This window comes from Melospiza georgiana, chromosome 1, assembly GCF_028018845.1.
Source record: "Melospiza georgiana isolate bMelGeo1 chromosome 1, bMelGeo1.pri, whole genome shotgun sequence".
NCBI classification, from domain to species: domain Eukaryota; kingdom Metazoa; phylum Chordata; class Aves; order Passeriformes; family Passerellidae; genus Melospiza; species Melospiza georgiana.
In genome coordinates, this window is record NC_080430.1 from 82801659 (window position 1) to 82815246 (window position 13588).

General features: G+C 39.0%; 1 protein-coding gene across 5 annotated transcripts in view; it reads left to right on the forward strand.

Annotated features, from left to right (window-relative positions):
- CTNND2 (catenin delta 2) overlaps positions 1-13588 on the forward strand; it is a 635183-nt gene that overhangs the window by 529474 nt on the left and 92121 nt on the right. For all 5 annotated transcript variants that reach the window (XM_058042059.1, XM_058042075.1, XM_058042094.1 and 2 more), the window contains 2 exons: positions 9030-9147; positions 12106-12291. In XM_058042059.1, coding sequence (XP_057898042.1) covers positions 9030-9147; positions 12106-12291 — 304 coding nt within the window. The remainder of the gene's footprint in view (positions 1-9029; positions 9148-12105; positions 12292-13588) is intronic.

The window sequence follows — 13588 nt, forward strand, 5'->3', positions numbered from 1 at the left end:
GTATGTGGCAAATGGACTGTTTTCCATGCAACAGGCATTCACTGGATATTTAAATGGGCTGGTTTTTCTAGAAAATTGACTTCCTACTGTTCCATTTGTTTGTATGAGCCACAAAGGAGACCAAGACAGGGAGCCACAATTTAGCATTAAAGCACTTTTTTCTTCCTTAGTTTTCAGTTAAGGGAATTTAGGGACCGCAGGACTCACTGGATTGCAAGACACTCAAATGACTGAGAAAGTTTTAATACAGAGATATTGGGCTTCAAATCACTTCCTTTTTTGCTTCTGTGAGATAGTGCAATGGCATTCTTTGCACAAAGACTTCTGAGTGTGCTGGAGACCCAGTTCTAAGTGCCTTATTAGAATGGAGCAGAGGATGGCTCCAGAGGGTACCAAATCTCTGGTACTGAGTTCATCATTACTTGAGAAAGGGGAGAAAGGATGCACAAATTAGTCCTTTAAGACCAGTATAACCCAAAGTCTGTTTTTCATAGGTTTTGCCCTTAGATTTTGGGGGTTTTTTTCTGATTACAGAAATTATACTTGTGAAACTTTTTCATAGATTTTTTAGTTGTTGTTGTTTAGAAGTTTTATTAAATAGGAAAACCGTTCTGCTAGAAAAGGCATCATGCTTATATGTGATGGTTTGGTCCTTTTCTATTACTATAGTCAAATAGGTCTTCTGTAGGTAGAATGTGCCCACTAGTAGTGACCAGTTCCAGGTAAAATCTGGCAGCAGGCCAGGAATGTATTTTGGCCCCATGTTGGATTCTGAAGTTCCCCTTTAGTCATGACCAACTCAGGCATTGAAATATTTCTCACTGCATAGAAAAGGGGCTTGCATGTATTCTTGAAAAGCACAAGAGCTACACTGGGATTAAGTCATGGGGAAAGAGCTGTCAAAACTTAGACTTTTTTTTTCATTTGTTAGTACTAGTTGTTCTTAAGATAAAAAAAAAGGTCAAATACATCAAAGGATGGCAAGAAATTTCACACACTGTGAGAAGTTGGCTAAATTCCTTTTCCAAGTTTCAGGTACGAATGAAAATCCTTTCCTTAGCTGTTGTGTATGTTACAATTTTCACTGAAGGAGAGTGACTTTTCTTTAAAATTGTATTAGAGAAATAACATTCAAACAATTTTATAAAGAGGTCTCAGCAGTGTAAGGTGTGCTGGTACACTCAGGATAATATTTTAGACACAGTAAATTATTGCCTTTTACTGATAGTATATTTCTTTGATTCTTAGTGCAAGCTTTAAAGCATTTTGTCTGCTTCTTTTCAATTGTTCTTAAGAATGCAGTTGTAATTCCAAGTTTTTCCTCAGACTAAAGCCTACAAAAAATAAAAGAGGGGACATTTTTATTCTTGCAGAAGTATTTTTGCTAGGGCAGTCTCATGCAAGTCAAAGGCTTTCCCACAGTCCTAAACTGGACAAACAGAGGCTTCATCTTTTAGTGGAGGAGAAAAGTAGACATAGAAATTATGTACAAATAATCTGAATTATAATACTTTAGAGGTTGCTTGAATGGTTAATGTAGAGAAAGAGCATCAAAACAGACCAATATATAAGAATTTGAAGAAAATAACCTGATAAACAATAGGTAGAAGGAGGTTAATTTAAAACCATTTATGTCTGATCAGTTTTGTTCTGAATAAGATAACAAGCTGAACAGAAAAATGAAAATGGACTGCTTTTCAATGCTGAAGCATCTGACACAGTAATTTTGAGTTTTCACAGTGATCAGAACAGGTAGCCAGGGAAGAAATGTGGAATGAGACCAGTAGTAGTTCCTCAGGGCATGCTCCCACCGGGCACGTGGGTGTTTCACGGATTGCTGGTGGAGGGAGTGATACCTGCACTTGGCAGCCTCAGTGCCATCCTTCTCCACAAATTTGTCCTGTTGCTCTTCAGTCCATGGACAGAGGAAGAGCTGCAGAGTCCTCTGGACAGTGGTTCTGTAGGACAGAAGTACCTGAGCTAATGCTGGTATTTAATGCTGGATCATCAAAAGCTGATGCTGTTGTATTTACATTCTTGCAGTCTTCAACACATCTACAGTTCCATTTAGCACCATGACAATTGTAAATGGAGAAAAGGATCTTGACACTGACATATTTGAACTATTCCCATTTTGCTCTTCAGAGTCTGTACCACAGCAGGTCTTCCCCAGGGCAGTAAGTGACTCAATATTTCAGCTCTTTCTGAATGAAGAGGTAGTGTATTAAAAGCTGTATAAACATTAATGAGCATTAATGAGTGCAGTGATTTTTATAAAACCAAATACTACATGTCAGAGAAATTAAATATCAAAACAGAAATTTGATGCAGTTAGGATTTTTTTATGCCATAATTTTAAAGATTCCCGCAATACGCTATGTCTAATTCTGTGTATTGTAGTTAAATAGAATTGCACATCAAATGAAAAGACAGCAAAAAAGGAGAGGGGTAAATAGAATTTTTTTTTTCCTTTCAGATGAAGCCAGGGTTGATTATAACATGAAATCTTACCAAAATTGTTCCTGCTAGAAAATTTGGGGTGGTTTTGGGTTTGTTTTACAGAGACAGTTTCTTTTAAGATGTTTATTGCAGTTCATGTTCTGTCCCATTGTGTATCTTTCAAAACTATCAAAATAGCAAAAAATGATGTTAGGAGTCAACTGCTTCACAAATCCCTCAGAGCAGTCCTTCAAAACAGTGCATTTAGCCTCAGGATTGGACATGCAGAAGCACAGCAGTAAAAGGCACCTGTTGAGTGCTTGACTTGGTAGGCTAATTGCTCTGATGCTTTGAAAACAACAGGTACCACTGAATAACCAAAGCTAAATAACACTGTCATAGCATTTGATAGAAAGGTTAATAACCAAGACTGTATTAGACTGTCAGATGTTTGTCTAATTGCAAAGTATTCTTTTAAAGTGAAAGAGAGAAAGATCTGATTTAGGCCAAGTTCCTTTTTGATACAGAATGATCTTCTTTAACAAAGTTGAGCTATTCTAATTAATACAAGACAGGTTTTGCCCAAAACTTAGGTTAAACTTAATCCACATACAGTATTGCTAAATTCTGGAAGCCAGCTTATAGAGAAAGCTATAAGTGGTGCTAAGAATACTTACAAAGAAGAAATATTGCTGATTTTGGTGATACAGCACTGAACTGTCATTCAAGTCAGGAAAAGTTAAAGGGAAATCTGTGGCAGTGACTGAAAAATCTATTTTAATTTATTTTTACCTCCAAACTATAAGCTGATTTTATAGTCACTGAAAACCTAGCACTTAGAAACTCTAACAATGAAGAATGAATCGTCTTGTGTTTTCTAAGGTTTTGTCTCACTGCTTTGTTTAAATTTCTATTTTGTCTGAGAAATAGCTAGTCTTATCAGGTACTTTAGTTTCCAGCAGTAAGGAATGATTTTAAAAATTCTTACTGTACAAATGATAAAAAATCAAAATTTGTCTAAAGGTTGCAGTAGTAACCAGAACTACTACAGCTAACCTATCTATTCCATGTCCAAAGGCTGCCCTGAGTGCTCACAGATAAGCCAATGTGACTCGAGGTCTACCTCACTATAAAAAGCCCCCCAAACTGTATGGTTGCACAGGGTCTGCTGACAACACTGGGCACACTTGATGGATACGTACATGGTGTTAATTGCTTCATTTTGCTGTCTGTGTCACTGTATTAAACACTTGCAGCAAAGAGCCTGAATGCTGCCAGAAGCAGCTGGGAGTGTACAGAAAAAGCACAGAAATACAGAAGTAGCTCTTAGGGCATCATGTGTTACATGGCAGGCCAGCTCAGAGGATCATCACCACAGCACCCTCTGATGGGACTGGGGATGCCAGCTTCCCCCTGAGACAAGGCTTGGTCCCTGGAGGAGAAATGCTCACTCAGACAGAAATAGAAACAGGCAGCATATAAAAGAGCACATCTAGAGAAGGCCAGTTTCAGGGTGGGGTTTTGTTTGTTTGGGTTTGTGATTTAAAGAAAATTATTTTGTGTGCCAGTTGTAACTCAGTTACTCAGTATTCTGAGGGCTTTTCCCTTCCTAGGTATCCTCAGGCAAACATAATCGCAGTTGCTATAATATTAATGGGGTTGGTATAGTTCTTGATTTTTGTAAACCTTTCCCCCTTGCTGTGAAAAATCTTTTTTTGGTGGCTCTTATAACCTGTAGAAAGATGAAAAAGATTGAGGCTTTTATGATTAGTCCCTTTTACACAAAACTTCTTGGAATAATTATATATATGGAAAGCCCCTGAAGTTTCATGGTGATGAAGATAACTTGTGCTTTCCAACTAATTTAGGATATTATCCTTCCCATGTCTGTCCTCTCTTATTCAGTCCATGACAAAATATTACATATGCTAGATATTAAACATACTTTCTCTTTTTGTCATGGGGCTTTGAGGATGCCTGTCTCAATTTCACCATTGCTAAATGCAGATTATTTGTTTTCAACCATTATCTGGCATGACTTCAATGAGATCTGCAATCTGAAGACTGGTAGCTGCTACAGGGAAGGTCCTACTACTTGGCAAGACCTGAGCATGCTTAGGGAAGGCAGGTGCAGATGCTTTAATTCTGTCTTTGAGATGGATAAAACTGCCTTGGGAGTAGTTTCAACAGCTTGCTAAATATTCCCATATCCAGAGTTCATGTCTCAGCACACTGGCTTGCCTTTTGAATGATCTTTCTGTAGAAATCTATGTCTTGCCTCTGTATAAGGCAGATTATTTTAGTTATCCTAGAATCATAAAGACATTGCTCTGAACTTTCCACAGTTTGTATGAATGTATGCAAAATGACCCTAAAGCAGAAAGAAATTGCTTGGCACCACCCATCTTCCCCTACCTCAAAGCCTGACGATGGCATTGGATAACTAATGCTAGGGCCACGGTTAACAGGAGCCAGGTGTGTTCTGCACAGTGCACTCCTTTATACCACACCCTTCATATCCCGAGAACTTTGGATTGACATGCCCTAGGTATGGAGGATCATGCCTGCTGATAGCTTTCAGGTGATGATATGATAGTTGGCACATTTTCCCATGAAACTGAAGCTGGATTATTTTCATTCTCTTCCCATTTCTAGGTAATTAGCAAAGTCAATCTGCCATTTGTTCAGAAAATCAGTTTGATGAACCATGGGTCTGAGCTCTTGCTCCATCTGTCCTTAGTCTTCTTCTCATCAGAAAAAGCTATTTACATTAGCTGGGTTTTAGAGGTCTACCTGGAACCTTCTGACTAAACTGAGAGTTATTCTTCAGCCCTCTGTATTCTAGGTATTCCTGCATGACTGGATTCTAGTTGAAATTCATTTTACTGTTTTATGGCAGGCTGAAGGACTCCTTGTCCTGTTAGATTCAAAATGACAGCCTATGGCTCACATACACCATGAGTAGAGTTTACACTAAGAATCAAAATATACAGGGTGGCTGCATTTATAATGGAGAAGTATTTTTTCCCTGAAAACTTGTGTATTGTATCTCCACATCCTGTAAGACATCCAGAAAACATGGTTTCACCTGTTTGAAAAATGACGCTGGAAAAATATTCACTGACTTAGTGGGACATCTTACCAACAGGAGATACTACTAATGTTCCAATTTAACATCTGCACGGTGGCCTGTAAATTCACAAATGACAAATCATGTCTTATTCCCTGTCACACTGACAGTTACAGCATGTCCAAGTTAAATGACAGCGTGTTTTCTTTGACCGCTCATTAAATCTGTGTTTCTCCTTTGCAGAACTGCATAGCCTGAACATGGTGGTATTAGAGACCCTCTGTGAATTGTCTCAGTTAAGAGTGATTATTCAGTAGAGGTGACATGAGACTAACTAGATATTGGGGTGTATGTCTTTTGAAATAATCCACTGATTATTTCTGCCAAAATGCTGAGGCAAGGTTGGGATTTGTGTTGTTTTTTAGCTGTTTCCTATGTAAATAAATGCACCATATCTCAGTGGGAGCTGTAGTAGCTATGAGTCAGTGCAGAAAGTAAACAGTGACTTTTGTAAGAAAAAAAAAGGCAGTCATGGGAATTCAGAATATCCATCTCTTGATTAAAGGAGCAACTGGAGCATAATGGGGAAGGATGATAAACAGAAGAACCCGACTCGACATCTCCTCCATACAGAGCCAGGAAATGCATTGTCTGTGCAAGATGTGCCCCTGGTGTGTCTGTATTGCTTTGTGCAGAGGCCTCATATTCTTTGTTTGCTGGAAATGAATGAGGCAGATAGCTCACAGCTCAGGGACTATAAGGTTGTCTACATTGCTGTCTTGGTGAGGAGGAGTTTCTGGTGAACTTGGAGCGGAGCTGAGAGGCTGACAGTCTTTGCAGGCTCTGCACAGTCAAGGTGTGAGACATGCGGTTCACTGTGATAGAGAGAAGGAAAAATCACCTCAATTAGAAGATCAGGAAGACTATATCTCTGTTTCTGGTGGTGTCTAAATCAGTTTATTTTGAAAGCTTGCACTCAGTATTTAAAGAAGCCTTATTATTCTAGTTACACATTATTCTAGTACATCTGTTTAAAAGGATTCAGGAATATTTCAGCTTTTTTTTTTTCCTAGTGGTGCAAAGAAAGGTGCAAAGCCTAGCTGAGAACTCTTCCCCAGCATCCTCCTATTCTGCAGTTGCTCTTCTAGGGCTGGATACAACTGTCTTCATCATGCAGTCATAGGATCATAAAACAGTTAAGGTTGGAATGCATCTTAAAGACTATTGAATTTTAACACCTTACCATGGGCAGTAACACCTTCCACTAGACCAGATTGCTCAAAGCCCGATCCAGTCTGGCCTTGAACACTAGCAGGGAATGGGACATCCAGAACTTCTTTGGGTAACCTGCACCAGTGCCTCAGTGCCCTCTCTCCATCTCTATTTATCTACCTACTGCTGTCTTTATCTGCCTAGAGGGTAAGAGAATGAAGTTTCAGAAAGAAGGCAAATAATCCTTCTTGTCCTCACTCTAAACCCCACAATGAGCTTTTCCAGTCCATGATTCTGCTTTTCCTCCATGTGTTGTCCTTTCAGAATATCAGTAGAGCTCTTGCCTTTAAAAGAGTGTGGTCTACTCTACTTCCGGTGGAGTCCCCAGCCCTGCAAATATAGGGCACAGATACTTGTTTGGGGAAGACCATACTCTATATTTTTACCTTCTTATTTCTGCCACACAAAGGTAAGTCAGAAGTTTCCATCACTTCTAAGGGAGAGAGTTTTTCAATTGATGTTATCCAGACCCTACTTCCTAGAAGAAAGTTTCCCCATGAATTGGAGGAAAACCACTCACCTGCTGATCTTATAGCAGCAGAGAGATAAAGGAAGGAGGCATTAGAGTTTAGGGACCAGAGGAACCAGACAACACAAAACTTGCAAGCTGTTATGAAGGGCAGGCTTCTGATGTGTAATGTGGCCAAAAATGAGGCGTTTCAAGGAGGGTGAATTTGTTTGCTAGAGAGATACAAGAATTCATTCCAGTGCTCCGGGGCTATATGTTTTCTGTCAAGCTGTCTGCTGAGGTGAAGGGAATAGTATTGAATTAATTGGGCCAGTTTGTGTGTGGGAGAGCAGCACTAATTAGGACTGTGTGGGGATGCAAGTATAGATGGCAAATCATATATGTTTAGGGGGCAGAGTCAGTTAGGAACCTGCATTGGAACTGGGGGATTGTCCAGTTATAGGACTCTGTTGCTTTGGGGAAATGAAAATGCTTTTTTCAGGTTTTTTTTTAGATAATAAGGAGGCAGAGCAAGATGAAGTAGATAGAGCAGAAAAAGATTGAAAGGAAACCTAGCCCTAAGTCTTCTCATCTTCTTCTATCTGAAATTCTTTCCTCCTTCCCAGGATTCCTCTGCTTTTTCCACCTTTAGTGCAAAGGTCATTGAATATGGCATAAAAGATAGAAAGTGCCTTGCCTTCTTCCCAAATTCAAGGGCCAGTGTCCTCCCTTCCATTTCCACACATTAGCATTAACTACATAGGTGTGGTGTGTGTGCTTTTAATGTTCTTTGTGTAAACTTTAGTAGTGGGGAGGGAAGAGCTGCACATGAGCCACATCAGCAAAGGGTTATCTTCCCCTACTGAAAGGCACTCTGTAAAGTTTTACCCCATTCTTGAGATTGCTAATTCACCCATTTCCAAATCAAACCTGCTATGCATATTTGCATACAGTTTTTCTCTGGGAGAGTTGATGTTAGCAAGTATAGATTCTGTTTGTAAATGCTCATTCACACATATTTGTTTCTTTGTGTATCAGTACTTTGAACTTTATGACACAATATGTTATGCAGTGAATTTTGTTTTAATTGGATTTGTATAAATATATTCAGAAGGCCATGTGGCCCCATCTAAGGAACACAAGAATTACAATGTTCTTATAATAATCAGAGGCCTTAAGTTTTGCAATGCAAAATAAACTATGTAAAGAGAAGATTGAGGCATTAAAGTTCTCTCAAAATGAAAAAGAAACACTCATGTAAAATGAGAAGCAAGCAACAGCAGGTGTTTTATATTATGCTCTGATAATATTTGTCTCTCAGGTTAAGAACCCTAACTACTGGGCTCTTCAGTTCCTAGGAGATGTATTTGTCAAAACCTCTAGACTTTTAAAATCCTGATTTATATGTACATATGCATATTTTAAAAAGAAAGGAGGAAGGGAAGGGAAGGGAAGGGAAGGGAAGGGAAGGGAAGGGAAGGGAAGGGAAGGGAAGGGAAGGGAAGGGAAGGAAGAAAATTATCAGCCCTTCTCCAAATTTAGTGGGCCATGAGTCTCCCCATGCAGGTGGGCGCATGCTGCTTGGCCACTCAGCCCCATCCTGTGGAGGACCTGATGTCTTCCATTTGTTCCCCTCTGCGTTACATTTCCTGAGCTCATTTGCAGCTGTCTCCATTATTCACAGCTCTGACCTGATGAGAGGAAGAAGGAAAACGTGTGTTCTATCTGTGTGTGAACTGTGAGAAGGTTCCAGTGGGGCAGGGAGCTGTGTGGATAGTGACCCTTGCTGTTGCCTTGCAGGAATGTCAGCTCTGCTGGAGAGGAGGCCCGCAGAAGAATGAGGGAGTGTGATGGCCTGACAGATGCATTGCTGTACGTGATCCAGTCTGCTCTGGGGAGCAGTGAAATTGATAGTAAGGTTTGTCCTCTTTGTCTTTTCAGCAGCAAATACAGGTATTCAGGGTACATGAAAACAGACCAGTTTTTCTTGATATTCCTTTTTCAATGCATTGTGAGGAATGTCTTAGCAAAGCATAATTTAGCCCATCTCTTCCTTTTTTTTTTTTCTGCTGAGCTGTTTATTTTCATGTGCTAAGTATTGTATTTGTACCAGTGTAGTGTGGACAGGTAAGCATGTCATCCTCTCTATTGAAATATTGAAGTAGAAAGTATGATACTGGTTTAAGAAAATATGTCATATTCCCTGTAAAGTTCCTTACATTGCTCTGCCAGTTTTACCTTAAAATTGATTTTTAGTACCCAGTATGAGAGCTAATGAGAGTGAGGTAGGCTTAGAAAGCAAACAAGCAAAAAAGAATTGGGCAATTAATAGCAGTTTTGCAGTAAAACCAACATTATTTCTTCTTTGAAGAGGATCAATGAATGCTTTCAATAACAACTGTGTTAAGATGCCTCATTATGTCAACTTTACTTCTCTTAAAATGCTAGTCTATGAACAAGCTTCTCCAGAGGTGAAAGGCACTCCCTAATTAAAAAGACTCCAAGCATTTACAAATTGAAGATTTGTAATGCATTAAAGTATTCCAGAGAAGAAGAAAAAGGCCAGTTTCTTTTGCTTTCAGTAAATGGTGCTAAATTAATTACAGTTCCTGCTCTAGGGCAACCTTGGTCCATTTGCAAACCCCTAGGAATTAAAAGGCAGGAGAGCAGCCTTTTATGCAGCAAGGTTTTAAAGCCCACTCGGCTTGTATTTCCAAATACTACTTCACAGAGTTGTCTGTGGACCCCCATGGGTTTATAGATTTTAGAGGAATAATCTCCAGGAGTCTCTGGCTACCATCTGAATCAAATAGGGGAAATTTGCCTGTGAGTTCAGGGGACAGAGAGAGGAATTAAGAGAGGTTCATAGCATGAGGTGCTGGGCTAACAGCATGGCTTGTTTGGTTTTTTTTTTAGAAAAACGCTCAAAACACCCAAAAAATCTCACAACCCATTACCCTGTAATCAATGTTCCATTAATAGAAGTTTAGTAGAGGGATGCTAGAAGGACACCAACCCACAAGGCAGGCACAACACCTGGCAGCAGGGTTTGGGGCAAACAAACAGTCCCCAAAGACAGGGGTGTTTTTGACTTCATTAGCTTCAGAGTAGCTTAAAAGTAGCTGGAGCAGAAAAACTAGTGAACTTGTACCTAGCCCCTTTATGATGAAACTGAAAACAGAGTAAGGAACTCAAGGATCCCTGAAAGTCAAGGAGAAGTGAAGTCTGTCCAGCTGTGTGGTTAGAACCAGCTTTCTTGGCATGTAGGAGTTCGCCTTAATAGAGAAGGGGTTGATTGAATTGGAGCCTTGGAAGTTTGCTTATCAGTTTTTACTTTAAGGTAACAAGGTTACCTTGTTACCTCACCTTATGTTTTCCACAAAATGAGAATTTAAAATGCAAAAACTATGGTTTATTAAAAGGAAAATAAAAGTTTAGTATTCTAATCAACAGATGCAAAGCTTTAACTTCAGCATGCTATATCAGAAGTGAATAAAATTCATGTAAAAAAAAAAACCAAAGAGGTAGCAAACTTTAAAAGTAATTATGGTCACTATGATGTTTGCAAAGCTTTAAGCTGTGAAAGCTGCACTAAGAGCACTTTCTAGACACAGACACACACATGCATACATATTTCTACATGTGTTTATGTATTTGGCAGAAATTTCAAATCAGTACAAATATATTGCAAAATTGTGACGTTTCATCTGTGTTAAAAAACAGATACATAAGTGTTCTTGTGTAGATGAATCTGAATTCTATGTCACCTCTGGAGCGTTGTGTCATCACAAAAAATGTGTGCTGAGTGCATACCTGGCAGAAGCTCATGCCATACATGGAAGGAAATGAAGCCCCATCTGTTTGCCTCACTGGTGAATATGGCAGAGTATGGTAGAGCTGAAAACCTCACAGTCATTCCATTCTGGCTTAATGGAGCAAAAGAGCTGGGATGTAGTGGCTATTGCTTTTTATCTCCATAGAGCATTAGAAGCAGTTGAAATAAATATAAATAGATAGAGAATGGCTTTTTTAACCATGCTTTCCTTGTGGGGAGAAAATTAAGCTTATATCCTTCTTATTAGGGATAATCAAACCAAATTGAACCAACTAAATGAGCAGGTTTCACATCTAAACTGAACTTCTTTTAGACTTGGAGAAATTAGGTTGAATTACAAGTGAATTTTCCTCCACTGGGTCTCATCCATTTATGGATTCCTGCTTGCATCTTCTACAGAAGGCACAACCTATTAGGGGGATAAATGGATGAAAGGGAAAGGCTGCACACAAGGTATCTTGTTTGCAGCCTGGCTAGAAGCAGTAAAAACAGCAAGACAGATTTCTAGTCCTACTTCTGGGGCTGGAGAAACATCATCCGATCATGCTACTAGTACGTGTGAAATGGAACTCAGACCAAATTTTATGGCAATTTACATAGAATTTCTGCCAGAAAAAAGGTCATTTCTGGTTCTAAAAGGACAAAACCCAGGATCTGTTACCACTTTCTGTTTGTTGCCTTTTCTATTCACTGAGCTGGGAGTTTTCTGACATTCGGAGTGTTCAGGTTCTCTTGATTGCTTTTTACCTCGACATCTGTTTCACATGGGGCTGCAGTGTGAAATTCAGAACAACAATAAAAAAAACTCCCAGTAAAGTATTGTTCAGACCACTGCTTTGTTACCATAAAAATTTCTGAATCTCTTAACCTGTTATTAACTGGGGAGCACTCAGAAATGTGTACATAAGAATTGTGCTGGGAAAATCCACATTCAAAGATAGATGGCATACCTTCTGCTTCATATTCAGAGTGAGCAAGGGGAGGATTTTAATCTTTCTCTGGTTTTGTTTTCTGTATTTTTCTTTTTGTCATACTTTTCAGACCGTTGAAAACTGTGTGTGCATTTTGAGGAACCTCTCATACAGGCTAGCTGCAGAAACATCTCAGGGACAGCAGATGGGAACAGATGAACTTGATGGATTACTCTGTGGTGATGCCAATGGAAAAGATGCAGAGAGTTCAGGGTGCTGGGGGAAGAAGAAGAAGAAAAAGAAATCACAAGATCAGGTAATGAAACTTATTTGCAGCTGTGTTGTGAGTGGTTGAAGTGCCCATCATTTAAAATATAAATAATTAATGCACTGTATTAGAAATTAAATGCATGATGCATAATATACTAAACTGTTGTCCTTGTTAATTAGCTGGGAGCTTAAAGTAGAATATGGCTCTGGAGTAATAAAATATGTTTGCTTGAGAAATTGTACGTTATGTGGTGCACCTGGAAACTGTAGTCATGGGTACACTGTGAATGCCATAAATACCATAAAATTCTCTTTGAAAGGAAGCCATTTCTAATGAAAAGTGTAATCTGCATATACTTTACACTGTAATTCCACAGTGCCACGTGTGTGTAGAAAGGCTTTAATGCAAACAAACATCAGGCTTGTATATATACACTCACTTGCTTCAAAGTTAGTCCTGTACCATGTCTCTACACATTGAAATAAAACTGTACAGGACTGAATCAAGTAATACGAGTGACTGTTATAAAAGCATTCATATTTTGATATATTTTATGTTGTTACCAAAGAAAAGTTGAAAAGCTAAGCCTTGATTGCTTCCTCAAGTTATTTGACAGGTTATCATTTTGGGTGGGTTGATTGTTAAAATGTGTTTATCTCTTTTTTTATACTATTAAGAACTAATAATTTGGGGAATACTAACAGTTGTATTGCAGAGAAAGACACTGTACACACAGCAAATAGCAATAAGAATGGCTACTGATTTATGGGCTTTTTCAGACAGCCTGTGCTGGCAGTAGTAAGTTTTCCACCTCTTCCTACACTTACTCAGTTTTTTGCATTGTAGTTTATTTCTGTTTCAGAATGCTCAAAGAAAATATTTATTTGAGTAAGCAATTAAATGCACAGGGTAATAAATTATGTCAACCAGTACTGAAAATATTCCTAAATTCCTGAAGCCAAATTGTGTTGATGTGGAAAGGTTCTAGCAACACTACTAAGCTAAAGCTTTGGATACTGAAAAATGCAGCACTCATTACTAGTAAGACTTATTTCACCTACTCTTGTGGTTAAACACCCTATCATCAGATAACTTGAATTTATTATGGCCTTTTGTTGGGATTCCTGTGTTAGGCTACAGTGAGATTAGAAGTGTTGAAGCAAACTAATTTTACCCCATGAAGTAGTCATCATCCCTGTTACTGAATTAACAGTTCTCACACACTGTGCTTGCAGTTATTCAAAGTGCAGGAGCAAAAAATAGCATGTCTGGGTATGAATGCGTCACACTGCAGCTTGGCTTGCTCTCTGCTGCTCTGTTTACTAACACATGCACACACACT